The sequence below is a fragment of the Cryptotermes secundus genome, unplaced genomic scaffold, assembly GCF_002891405.2.
Source record: "Cryptotermes secundus unplaced genomic scaffold, Csec_1.0 scaffold160, whole genome shotgun sequence".
NCBI classification, from domain to species: Eukaryota; Metazoa; Arthropoda; class Insecta; order Blattodea; family Kalotermitidae; genus Cryptotermes; species Cryptotermes secundus.
The window spans coordinates 1,306,821-1,321,434 of record NW_019745080.1 but is presented as its reverse complement, the minus strand read 5'-3'; the positions used below and the strand labels follow the sequence as shown (position 1 = coordinate 1,321,434).

General features: G+C 42.5%; 1 protein-coding gene across 1 annotated transcript in view; it reads right to left on the bottom strand.

The window, feature by feature from the left end:
• Window positions 1-14,614, bottom strand: part of LOC111874852 (protein goliath) — a gene marked incomplete at its 5' end in the record, with an annotated part of 107,326 nt that overhangs the window by 20,558 nt on the left and 72,154 nt on the right. Inside the window, 1 exon segment of the mRNA XM_023870700.2 lies at window positions 6,801-6,918. Within this exon segment, the coding sequence (XP_023726468.1) occupies window positions 6,801-6,918 (118 nt within the window).

The window sequence follows — 14,614 nt, the reverse complement described above, 5'->3', positions numbered from 1 at the left end:
CTACATCGCAGTAGTTACTATACGTACAGGTTGTCTGGAGGAAAGGTATCGAAAATATATCTCAGAAAGTATTTATTATACACACTTATGTGTTACACCATTACAGAGGGAAATTATCAAAGTATTCTCTGAGTATATAACTTTCCCAATAAATTTCAATGTGGGCTCCCTTGGTGGAATGACAAATATCCAGACGATATTCGACCACGTTCCACGTTGCTTGAAGCAAGTTTGGTGTTACCGTAGCCATAGCGTCCCTTATGCAGGCTTCAAGGTGTTGAAGGTCGTTGATCTCAACCTGGTAGACAATGTTCTTCACATGACACCATAAAATGCAGTGGGACTAAATCTGGTGACCTAGGAGGCCAAGTGATTGGTTCACCTCTGCCGATCCATCTCCCAGCCACCTCTCTGGCCAGGTGATTCCTAACATAATGACAGCAATGTGACGGTGTCCCAACTCGTTGGAGATTAGTTTGAGGTGTAATTAGGGCAGCGCATACAGCTCCAACATGTCAAAGCACGAACGTCTGGTCACAGTCATTTCCGAAAAGGAAAGCTGGCCCACACGTTCACTTTGGAACTGCCTCTCTCCGACTCATATGTGTCATGTGGATTTTGACTGCCCCAAATCCTGCAGTTGTACCTGTTAACAACTCCGTTAACATGGAACGTCGCCTCGTCCGAGAAACATACTTGGCGGAGGAAATCGGGTAACGCGTCAATTCTTTCTAGCATTTCCACAGCGATGTTTATGTGTGCTACTTGGTCACTCGGTTCTAGTGCATGAATCGTTTGAATCTTGTTCGCTCTTTGGCGGAGCCTTTTGTGCAGTGCATCGTTCACTGCTGAACATGGAATTTGTAACTGCAAGCTAGCAGCACGAATTGATTTGCGCGGACTTTGCTGGAATGCCTCTCTACTATGATTGAGATTTTCTTCAGAAGTCCGTGTCTTTGCAGGAGATTTTACACGCAACAAACTGCCTGTAATCCTCAGTTTGTTGTCCCAGAACCGAATGCTTTTCCGTGTAGGAGGTTGATGTGCAAATTGTGATCTAAAACGACGCTGGACAGCCGTAAGAGATTGCAACTCTACCAACCACAACACGCATTGAACCTATTCCTTTGGTGTTGACATCTTTACTGAGCTCGCCGAAGGTCACAAGCTGGAGCATGCGCGTAAGCCGGGCATGAGAAAGACTTTCAGGGTTTTCCTTCCGATGACATAAACCGGATACGTCCATGACAATTAGTTGCCGAGATATAAACTTTTTATTTTGAACACCTTTCACCCGGACACCCTGTATTATTTCGATGACTTTCAAGATTCAAACGGTAAGACAATTGGGATACTTATTCTAGGACAATCCGTCTAGCGATCATGACCTTGAATGAAGGCCGGTGGTATTTACGAGGACATCGGTAGAGGCAGCCACGTGGATCAATGATTGTTTTTGTGTAGATTCAGCGGTCAATTGTTAAAGTGGCAAGTATCCAAAATGTTACGGCAAATGTGCTTGCCATGCCATGATGACTATTTCATACGGACATACCGCGAATGGACTTAACCAGTTACACTTCAAAAATACTTGTATTCGGGAGATGACCGGTTGAATTCCGCCTGGGATACCATCTATCTCGACTGAGGACTTTCGTGGTCTTTCTCAGTTCCTCGAATCGGAAAAGGGCAGTAAACTAGGGCACGACAGCTTCCTTCCAATTCTTTTCAGTCCATAAATCACTATTTTTCAATTATTTGAGACAAACGAATTATTGATAAGTAAAAGTAAAAAAAGTAAATCTATCCCTGCAACAGGCCGTGGAGGCACATAAGGTTGTGAGATGTTGAGGTTCCCACATTTTTCTAGACAATCGGGCCATACACGGCGGCAAGGTTGTCAGCCCTACGCGCCGGCTGCCCTTTACCCCCAAGAATATTCCTGGTACTCATTTTTGTTAGAGGCTTAGTCGACCCCAGGGCCATAGTGCGGCTGTAAGGATTAGGTCAATTTAAAAAAATCCAATGACGACTTCATGGAGTTGTGGTTAATTAATTAAGCACAGGACAACTTTTCTTTACCTTATAATGCAGTATGCTACAAAAGAATCAATAGTTATTCTTGTTTAGATTGCATTTATGCTCCATTTTAATTGCATCAAATGGTCTCTCTGTTAAAATTTATCCAAACGTTACATACAGACCTAAATATACCATACATCAAGGACGTCATCAGAGAAAAAAAGTACCTCACACCACAACAAACTAGCAAACCACCCAAACGACATCCTACAATCACTCGTAGAACCGCAGCACAATCGAAGACTCCGAAGACACTGGCCAGCTGACCTAAAAGAAAACTAATGAGGAACCTCCCACTGGGGGACTCACCATGTCATTAAAGAGCATCACAGCTCTTACGCCAGCAGACTAGTTAGTTAGTTAGTTAGTTAGTTAGTTAGTTATTGGAGAGGGTGGGTTTCCCCATGCACTTAGACTTATAGTGGTCCATTGTGCTTCCCTCTATGATTTCTACCAGTCTCTATATCCTACCGGTATTGGTGCTTACCATCAGTCCCGCCCAGCCAGCGAGACCGGCTCTACTAGCTGAGAGGTATCTATAATGCTTCCCCCATCTACCGGAGGTATTAGTGAGTGCTGTTGGGCGGGAAACGTCCGCAATTTTGGCTCAGTGACCTCCTTTGGAGGTATAAGGTTCTTTTACGTGCCGTAAAGCTACGACACGGGACCCACGGCTTAAAGTCCCTCCCGGAGGACTTGTTCCGTGAATTTTTCCGCCCTTAAAAATTCGACGACTTCCGCCGGGTATTTGAACCCGCGTACTACGAGTCGTGAGGTGGGAACGTTACCTCTAGACTACGGAGGCCGCTACGCCAGCAGACTAGCTTATAGAATCGTAGATTCTGATTGCTTAATAAATAAATAATAAAAAAAATTAAAATTTATATTTTAATGTCCCTGGCCCTTGCATGTTGTATCTTTCTAAACTGAAAGGTTAATCATAAATGCGATTATTGTACTGTCTTCTGCTATATTAGTAAAGGTGACTTCGGAGCAGTTCGTATGTTTGTAGGATGTGGGGTTCTCACAGACCTCTACCTTCTTGGATGTAAAGTCGCGTAATCCGTCGAAAATCAACAAAGGGACTACATATATCCCAGAAGATACAACTCTTCAAATTGTAAATTTGTTTACTTACTTTAATGACTATGTCGGTGGTGTAGGCTGTATAGCCTCGAATGAATTTATAGTGAATAATTAATTGAAAATATATTACATAAATTGGTTGTATCCTGGTATTTGCCTGGAAGTACTTAGGAAACCCACGGAGAATGTAAATCGAGCAGTAAGTGTCCTGATCAAGATACGAACCCAGAACCATCAGAACACAGAACCGTTGCGGTATAAGCCGAATTTCTAGATAATTTCGGAAAGACTGTTGAAAGTTTAAAAAGTATTTGGGTTTGTTCAAATAAAGCCCGTTCTTGGAGAATTAAATAGAGTTCGCAAGAGTCCTGAGGTAGGCGTAACATTCACACAACACCCGATATGTCCTTCAGCATTAAACTCAGAGAACTGGTGCTGAAACCAGGGCACTATCGAGGCAGTTACGTATTCGAACGTCCGGAATCTACAGGATGATTTTAAATTATTGTCGGGGTTTCCGTGGCCTATAAACGGAAACCCCGACAATAGTTCAGAATCGCCCTGCACGTTCCTTCAGCGCTCGCTTTAAAGAGCTGACATGCGAGTAGTTTTCATTCGAAAAAGAACTCACGTTATGGTAGAAATGAAAATGCAGATGTTTCGAAGTACGTACAGAAATATCTGAATGTAAGCAGAAGTCATCAGTTCTTTCCAGATCACCCCTACTCAGAAAGCCACAAGAAGCGTGCAATGAATACGGCGCGCTGTGAAGTTGGCTCCTCTCATGGTATCCATTTTTGACTCTTGCCGCCCTAAGTAAATACACCCCTATAGACATTCCGTTGGGACGTTCACGTGGTAACCGAACTTTGTAAACGCTTTCTTTGGCACATTAAAACAATGAAATTGTTAAATTTCCAACATCAAGGCACAGAATTAGACTGTAAACATTCTTCCGATTATTAACAACATTAATAAACAAGACTGCGGAAAAATAAAATAAACTTTTTAACTAGGTTTAAGTTTAACACTCTGATTTCAAAACTGGTCACAATCCACTATGCCACGCTTTTATTAAATTTTAGTCAAAAAATATCTTTTCACTTCTGACGTTTTTTCTTAATAAAAAGTAAAAAAGTAAAGCTATCCCTGTACCAGGCCGTGAATACCCATAAGGTTGTAAGACGATGAGGGTCCCACATTATCTAGCCAATCTGCTCAAAGATGGCGGTAAGGCTGTCAGCCTTACACGCCGGCCGCGCTTTACTCCCCAGGAAAATTAATTAATTCCTGGTACTCATTTCGTTTTTTCTTAGCATCTTTACAATTGTTATAACATAATATGATAAAAAAATGTTTTATTAGTGTAGAGAAATATATTTATAAGTTTTTTTTTATTCGCACAAGGGGGGGTGGAATCCAGCTGAGTCCACTCGGCACGTCGGCCACTGTCGGCCTATTGTACCTGCCCCGGTGATTATGATGGAGAATTTGGTGGAATGAAGACTGGCAAGGGAAACCGAAGTACTCGGAGAAAACCTGCCTCAGTGCCCCTTTGTCCACCACAAATCCCACTTGACCAGACCCGGACTCGAACCCGGACCGCCACGGTGGGAAGCCGGCGACTAACTGCTTGAGCTATGGCCCGGCCTTATTCGTAAGCTTAGTCAGTATAGCGATGAGCTACGGGCTGGACAACCGTGGTTCGATTCCAGCCAGGGGCAAGAAATTTTTCTCTTCTCCGCAACGTCCAGAGCAGCTCTGGGGCCCAGCCAGACTCCTATCTCATGGTTACCGGAGCTATTTCTCCAGGTATAAAGCAGCAGGGACATGAAACTAACCACTCATTTCCATCTAGTGTCGAGTTCAAGAAAGGTGGAGTTTTACCTACATTCCCCCATACGTCTGAATGGCGTGGTACTTAAACAGCGTAACCAATGATAGGCCTAAATAGGTTCATGTGTCTTGCATAGAAAAAAAATGGGCTAACCAAAAATTCGGCGTGATACAGCTTTTCACTGTCATGTTTTTGGTCAACGTACAATTTAATAATAAAAATACATCTTATTCCGTATATGTCATAGAATGAACCACATATCTGTAGTGTTGTGTAATTATTGATTATAAGCCTAATGGTGGAATAATTTAATTACTCCCGACATTGCTAATATTAATCGATTTATATTCTTATTGAAAAATAATATTTGTCAGAATTTCTATACTTCCAGAAATGAGAGAGTAAGTAAATGAATGCTTCGATTATTTATCTGTCGATATTTAAAGTTTCTAAGACAAATTTTGACATTTAAGCAAAAGTAATGTTTAAGACAAATGCACCCGTAGGCGAATGTCAGATGTCACCGTTCAATAAAAACTTGGCGGACGTTGGGTGTCCAGTGACGAAACAAGATGACAACATCTTAAACAAGATTTAGATATCGAGCAAGACGGTAAAGCTCTAAATTTGTATTCGGGAAGTGCTCGGTTCCAATCTCGGCCGGGACAGTGGCTAAACTGGCGAGGTATTTTCTGATTTTCCTCAGTCCCTTCATGTAAATTACGATAGGACTTCGAATGGGCCACGGCCTAAACCAAATATCTCCAATTCATGATTCGATAACCATCCTACCTACCATTTGACTGTATACAGACTGCAACCGAAAGGTGCCGACAAACTCTGGACACGAGTTCCACATAAACAAAACAAAAGAATAAATAATGTCCATATCAACATGTGTCCGGAACATAGCCGAAAGAATACCAGCAGCAGTTCTGTATCAATGCGTGCGCAGGGACTGTTTGTGACTAGAAGGCCCGCATGTGTTGCCACTTCGGCTTGCAGACAACCACTGGAGCTCCTGGAAGATGTACCACTGGCAGTCACAGCACGAACGCGGTACATGCGCGATGGTACTCCGTGCTGTGCGAGATGTTCTCAGTAACACCTGTCACGCCCAATGGACAGGTAGAGCAGGAACCACTGCATGTCTCCACGCTCCACGCAAGATTTGAATCCTCTGGATTTTTACCTGTGGGGGCACCTGAACACCCGTGTGTATGCAGCTCCTGTTGGAAACGGAGAGGCACTTCATAGCACTGTGGATGCCTGTCAGACTATCCGCAACTGCCCCCGCATCTTTGTACGGATGTGGAGGTCCTTGGTGAGACGTGTCGAGGCGTGCATTGAATCTCATGGAGGACATTTTGTGCACTTATTATATGAATGTACTCTTTCATATATAGCTCACAAATTAAATGGTACCGGACGCGCGCTGATATGGACATTTTTTTCTTGTTTTGATAGTGGAATTTGTGCCCAAAGTCTGTCCGCAACTTCCAGTTACACTTTGAATAGCCTGAGGTATTGACGTCTAAAATAAACCACGGAAAAAAATCAGATTGTGGTGCTCTGGTATTATGGCGCCGTGTAGTCTTACGTGGTTACCAACCTTATAGGTTCTATAGTTGCAACCTATGATACCTGATGGTGTCATAGGCCAGAAGACCACAATCTAAATTTTCACCGCTGATATTAAAACTTCAAACCTCACACCTAAAACAAAAATCCGGATTAAATACCTTGACTTAGCTATAGATATGCAAGACTTGCCAACGAAAACACGTATACTTACAGACAGTCTGTCCTTTGCGTGAACATACCGAAACCTCTGGACGTAATAGAAAGCAAGCCATGCCAAGGATATTATCATCAGCACAATGAAGGAAATGGAGACGAAGAGTACAGAGGTCCTGCGAACAAAGGAACAAGACGCCGTAATTATATAAATTATATGCTCTTAACTTAACGCTGTACCAATTAACATAATTAAATATTGATGTTAGTGTGGTCAACTTTATAGCAACAATTAAGATCCTGTGGGTATCAGATCAAATGGGGGAGCAGAGGAATGCATATGGGATACAGGTGGGAAAGCCAGAAGGAAAGAGACCACTGGGAAGACCAAGAGGTAGGTGGGTGAACAATATTAAAATGGATCTTAGAGAGATAGGATAGGATGGTAGGGATTGGATTCATCTGTCTCAGGATTGTGACCAGTGGAGGGCTCTTGTGAACGCGGTGATGAACCTTCAGTTGCCATAAAATGCTGAGAAGTTCTTGAGTAGCTGCACAATTCGCAGCTTCTCAAGAAGGGCTCAAATCCATGAGTGAGTGAGGGTATTAAATCAAGATGGATGATCTAGACAGATAATATTGTACGTGTAGTAGAAATGGGAAATGCATGCAGACGTTTTTGATCACAAAACCTTCAACTTCGCCTGAGGACGTTCTCTGTTCACAATATTTCTTCGTGAAACTCAGATGTCAAATGAGAAGGTTATATAAACTGATAAAAAACTGAAGGATTATGAAAGTTCGGAACACTTGTATTAATTGGTGGGTTATTTTAAGACGATTTCGATATCTAGAAAACATGTAGCAGGAAATGACGTAACCCAGTTACAGATAATTCCTGCAATTTCTATACAGGTCTGACGAAAATCAGGAAAACCTCGTATTAATAAACCTTCTGCCCGAAATCGAAGTTAAGAGCGACTTCAGAATGCATAACAAGTCACCCTTTTTGCAAGGTAAAAAAGGGAAAGCTATCCTTGTAACGGGCTGTGGAGGGCAATACGTTTTAGAGACGTCGAGGCTCCCACATTTTCTAGACAATCGGCACACGGACGGCGGTGAGGTCCTTTTTTTTAATATTTCCTAATTAACATTAGATGTCCTCGAAATCGAAAGACTGTGAAAGATTACGTAATATATACAAAAGAGAGTAACCAGCGTTTTCAAAATCCTTATAAGAGACAACAAGATATGAGCATTAATTTAAGGCATGGACCTGCGTTACAAGTATCATTCTAGTTATTTTACCGGAAGGAGTTACTAGCCCTCCGCCTAATTCCAAAGCTGGAGGACCACCACTTGTCGACAGCCCGAAACTGCGCAACTCTTCACACAGTTGCATGATTACGTATGTAGAATATTTGTAGAGAATATCTGGACCTAAGAGAGAGAGAGAGAGGGGGAGCAAACAACAGGAGGATGGAACAAAGAAGCGAACAAAGAGCTTCATAATTTGTAGACCTACTCATTACAAAATACTGCAATAAATCAAGGAGGAACGGCTCGACTATACATGTAGAACGCATGAAAGAGATGAGAATACATTCAGATACATATCCGAAAACTTGCAGGAAAGAGAACCATTTGACCTAGACTCAGATGAGATGATAATTTTAATATAAAACAGTCGTACCATCTGGAATCTGACGCTATTTCGGCCTGGTAGAAGTTTATCGATGTTTCGGAGGAACATACTGCCTCCATCTTCAGGACTGGAGAGTAAGCTTTGTAAGGAAACAAACAAGTATAGCTCGTTTGCTTGCTATACTTACTCATCGATCCTGAGAGTGCAGGTTCCTCCGAAACTTTAGTTACTTCTACCAGACTACACGGCGTTACTTCCCAGAATATGTTATTCTTCAGTCATAGCAATGAGAGAATGTGGATTAGATTCAGTTGGCTCAGGATATGGACCGTTGGCAGGCGTTTTTTTTTTAATATGGTAAAACATCTTCGGGTTCCATAAAAAGGCAGGAAGTTGTTAACCAGGTGAGAAAATGTTAGTTTTATAAGAACGAGTATGTTCCATGCTGTTATGTTAACCATTACACCTCGAAGCTCAGTAAAAAAAGTATACCAAATGAAATCTTCATATTGTGATATTATGGTTTATATATGACATAATGTAGGGCTCAAATAGGTGTTATAATTCACATGACCACAATGGGCCCAAGAATTTCAATTTTTTTATCAGAAAAAGCTTCAGGATAATTCGTAACGCAGACAAAGAAGAACTGCATGATACGCAAGAGCCTTCTCGAAGACAGCAATTTGCGTGTTAATAATAGCAGCAGACTTAGTAGGAGGGGGGCACGTTGGCATGGCCCCTAGCAGACTCGACACATACGGACTGCACTTGAACTCCGTTTGTATTGGTACATATAAATCAGCCTCTCTCACATGTGCTGCAACAAAAGTAGGAACAGCCATAAATTGCCCTGACGCCCCCTAAACTTCGAGACTCAGACGCAGACAGCAAAGCATGCCCGTATGAGTACGGTAAGAACGCAATGTTTAGATTTTAGGCGTGTTCAAATCCTGCGAAGTACCTCTGAAGTTTTATACGTCTGTCCGTCTGTACGAAAGAAACAAATAAGCAACCGCTGCGTGGATTTCCGTTGAATTTAACTGTCAAGTGTCTTCAATTTTAATTTATATTGCACATCTTCAAAGACGTGGGGGGGGGGAGCACGTGATAGCGTAGTTGGTTGAGACACTATGCTACAAGCCGGAAGGTTGCGGGTTCAATACCTGATTAGGTCATTGGAATTTTCAATTTACCTAATCTTTCCAGCCGCACTATGGCCTGGGGTCGACTCAGCCTCTACCAGAAATGAGTACCAGGAATCTTCCTTGGGGTAAAGGGCAGACGGCGCGCAAAGCTGACAATCTCACCGCCATCTTCAAGCCGACTGTCTTAGAGTCTCGACGTCTCACATCCCTATGGGCCTCCACGGCCTGTTACAGGGATAGCTTTACCTTTTACCGTTATCTTCAATGACGAATTTATATGAATAGACGCACGTGTATATATTTCTTATTTCGTTAAACATTCATCAGACAGAAAAATGTTATGAATAAAAGTTGTAGACATATACGAAGCAAGCATTTGAATTTATTTTTATTGTTACATTTAACACTAAAACATTTATTACATATCATCAGTAAGTTCTTGTACTTGCAATGCAGAACAAGGGCTTGTTGAATATTTCGACTATCGTCTACAACCCTCTGCCAGCAATAACACTGTAGCATGTAGGCCCTTGCTAATAACTCTGTAAGCAACGCCCGTTGCTAGGTAACAATGCACCAATTGACTAACTGAGATGGTGTTCTATATGTTGTCCGTACGATAGCTGCGTGACGCAACAATAGCAGAAATTTTGCGAATGGTGTTTTCTATGCGGTACGTCCCGAGATGTTATAAGCAGGACAAGTCTAGACTTCGGTTAGTTGTGAGACAGTTCCCACCCCTCAGATAACACACCGTGTCTCCATTACAAGGACCTTTCTGTTGATGCTCTATATGGGAAACGGCCGTTTATTATCAGAATCTTACTAAATTCTTAAATGTATTCTGTAGGGGGAATGCAGACTTCTTTTTAAGAGCACAGTAGTAATTCCTGGTGGCCTTCGCCAGCACAGTCATTCTTGATTTCGTCGAGACCCATGACCATATTTTTCCAAAACCATTTGTGTGTTTTAAAATGGGGCCTCTTTTTTTTCGACGACAGAAGGGGTCTGACTACTACTATAGGCCTTCTGAATACTGATGCAGGTAGCACGTACAATAACCATATATTTTAAACGGTTAATTTTGTGACAAAAGCAGGGCACCCTCACTGAAACCTACTGATATAGAACGTACTTCTCCAGTTTCTGTTAACATAGCAGCAGTAGAAAAGTAGAAATGCTGGCTTATATCACACTGTCCTCTCTTCGTCTCGCTTCCTACACCAGTGACTTTGGCCCTCACTTTTCGTGGTTCAGGGTTTTCTGTAGGCAACCTTCACTTATTCTTACCCAGTCAGCCTCAAAAGCATTTCCTCAATAAACCAGTAATATTAATGATGCTTGTACTTTCTATTCGAATAGTAATAACGTATTACTTCCATATGTTTCAGTATATGGAAACCGAAGGTTAACAGGAAATCTTCAAGTTCGATGCCCGTATATGGATGATATATCATCTAAGTAGAACGAGGACAGGGACATCTAACGACCAAAACTGTTACTCTTCCCGGTAAAGAAGAAATGTGCTAAAAATTACACGATTATGCAAATGCGATTTTAGCCGGTCACAGTGGCCGCACGGTCTAAGGCATGAACTGTCTTCGCTCGCTCGGACGTTAGGATCGTGAGTTCGAATCCCACTCAAGGCATGGATATTTGATGTGTGTATGTGTTTATTCTGTGTTTGTGTTGTCCTGTGTTTAGGTAGCGGCCTTGCGACGGGCTGGTCACTCGTCCAAGGAATATTACCGTCTGTGAAAAATGATTACGGAACTGAATAAGAAGCCGGAGGAGCCATTGAAAAAAATGTGATTTTGTAAAGGCCTGAATAACGACTTCGTGACGGTCATTAATGACAATGACACAGCTGGAAGGCAAACACCCTCATAATATTTAAACGAACAAAGAATTATTATGGTGCTGGCTGAAATTATTGTAACAGCCTGCGCTGAATTCCGGGTACGTCATGCCTTATGTAGGCATTACGGGACCCGTGTTACGTACGTCCCAATTTCTCACCGGCGTATGAATACGGAAGTATATTGAAAACAGAATCTAGTTAAACTTTATGATGATGACGTAACGGACTACGTCACTAACTTGACACACCCCCTTTCCCACAGGAGATGTAGTTACAGTACTCATTCTGCCGGTAGGTAGACCTAATTATTACAGTTCCTCTGTCGACAGCTACCGCCATTTTTAATTAAAATGCTTATTAGGAAACCTCATTTAAACCTACAGCCTTTTTCAACAGTTCATGTTATGACTGAGTTATGAGTACGCGAAGAGGGAGCCGATAATGATCATTAATCTTAATGTTATTAGTTCGCCGATCCCATTGGCGGTGCGGTCTAAGGCATGAACCATCTTAAATCGTGGGTTCGAAGACCACTCGAGGCATGGATGTCTGTTTGAAGGTAGCGGCTTTGCGACGGGCTCATCCCTTGTCCAGGGAATCTTACCGCCTGTGTACAGGATTAAGAAACTATAAAAGCAGCCAAGGTCCTAAGGGCTGCAGAGCCATAGAGGAAGAAATTATTATCAGTTCATTTTCTTTATCAGAGTGTTTCAGGGACATGTGGTGGTGTTTTCGCTTCTTACTAGCTTGCAGGCAGGGGAAACTGTCTTCGCGCGGTGTACACAACGTTTCTCTTCATTACAGTAGTGCCACGTTAAGACGCAGTGAACAGCCATGTTGTTTGAATGTGATAATACGCTTGTGTAGAAACGGTAGCTACTGGTATTAAGAAGTCATTCGTTTCTTCAAAATGGCTGCAACCCACCCATCGGAACAGTTGTCGAGTAACATTCCGAATGAAGTATAGGATGTGCTCTAGTACACGTTTCTACGGGTTAGGACCTACAGATCACCCAGTATCCTGGTCTCCGCCTATCACAGTGGATTACAAAAATAATGAAGCACGCGGTGTGCGCGCGCGTGGCACACGGTTCGGCCTCTGAACCCCGCGATCAATTGCTGCTTCACTTGCACCTGTGACGGAAGTTGCGCTTTGCCGCATTGCATTACTGCTACACTGCCTGACCGGAACGCAACACGTACAAGCCTATAGCCCGCCTCTCTGTTCTGCAATCATTCTATTACAGTGGGACTGTAGGTTAACTAATAACACTATTTCAACTGAAAAGGTTTAAAGGTAAAGTTTTCCCTGTGTTTAAGTAATTAAGCACCACGAGATTAAAATGTAAGGGGAGGTGAGGGTATAGCTCCATCATCCTTGACCTCGGCATTACATAGAGGTGAGTGAACAGCGTCACGCCCCTGCCGCTTTACCCACCGGGAACACAACCCCCAGTACCCACTGGATAGGAAGCTGCGTAGGCCCCGGAGACGGTCTTGACGCTGTCGAGAAGAGAACAATCTTGCCCCTGCCGGGAACTGAACCCTGGCCGTACAACCTGTAGCACGTCGCTATACCGACCGAGTTATCCCAGCTCACGTAGCGTAGTGACGAATTTTAAATATTGATATTGTTGCATGGTGGACGGCAAACAAACAAACAAAAATAAGTTCTAAATTAAGTAAAATTAATAAAACGTGTGTAGTTGAGCCATTGATTGAGAATGTACGTCTATTGGTTTAGTGAATCTGGAGCACAGATGCGATGCTTCGTGTTTCTATATCTTTTCTTCTTACTGACTCTTCCAGGCCATTCGGGGCCCAGGCCTCTTATTCAGTTCCGTAATCTTTTTCACACACGGTAAGACTCCTCGAACGAGTGATATTCCCGTCCCAAGGTCGCTGTCTAAACATAGGACAACACAAACACTAAATAAACACATACACACACACCAAACATCCATGCCCTGAGTGGGATTCGAACTCACGATCCCAGCGTCAGGGCGAGCGAAGGCCGTTCATACCACTGTGATATGCTTATTTTTCTATATATGGGTTGTAAGCAATAAAGATAATCTTTATAAATGCCTCTGGTTTTTATACTGTATCTTCCAACTAAAATCCTGTATGAATTTTTCTTATGCCCTTTAACATTTGGGGGAATGTTCGAGTATTTCCAGAATTTACAGAAATGCCGTCAAAAGTATATAATTTCTTTCCAGACGTCTTGTAGGACTTATAGGACTCTTCTGTGTCCTCCAGGATACCCTGTTCGTACAGCTCACCCACCAGTGACCTTCATTTTGCAACACTGATGAAAGAACAACGGCGGCTATGACGTAGTTGGCACCCAGTGGAGTTCTAGACGCAACGTCGGGAATACGGTGTATATATATATTGTCATTGCAATGTACAGTCAGTTCGAAAATATCGTCAACACTCGTATGAAACAGTGCGCTACGCAGTGTCGAGAGAATATTAGATTTGGATTCCGCGTGAAAGCTTCGCGGAGAAATTAATAACAGACTAAATTCGGGGAATGCTTAAACACTAAATTCAGAATTTGTCACGTAGAATAGGTGTGAATCCTGACGGGGTTTTGGATTAGATATTGGATTTATTGAACACTGTAACACACAATCGTAATTACATTTAATTACAGCGCCATCGCTGACTTCCACATTTTACAGATCAGGACAGATCTCTTTTCCAGCCTGCAGTGTCTTCACTAATATTTGCCTGGTAACGGTCTCAAGTCCTCTCCGAACGGCGGCTCTTTTCCAACTGCCTATTCTTAAGTCAAAGTCACATTGAGACTGATAGTCAGTCAGTCAGTCAGTCAGTCAGTCTGTCAGTCTGTCAGTCTGTCAGTCATTTATTACTGTTTAACAGTTACAGTCTTGTTACTGGTGGGCGCCCTCTCTGACGAGAGAACGGGTCTGTCTTTTGTCAGAGTAATTGTCTGCAGTAGTGTCATTTGCCACAATGTAAAAGATGTTTACATTTTACGTGTTAAACATGTTAAAAATGTATGTACAATATATACAGGTCCTCTGTCAGGTCAGGCACAGTACCTTAAAAAAGTCAAAGTCATATTGCGACTGACGATCAGTCAGTAAGTCTTGACATAGAGTACCTTTCTGGGGCTCATGACCAGATATTTATTACTCCTCGACAGTTACGATCTTGTTTCTGTGGGGCGTCCTCTCTGACGAGAG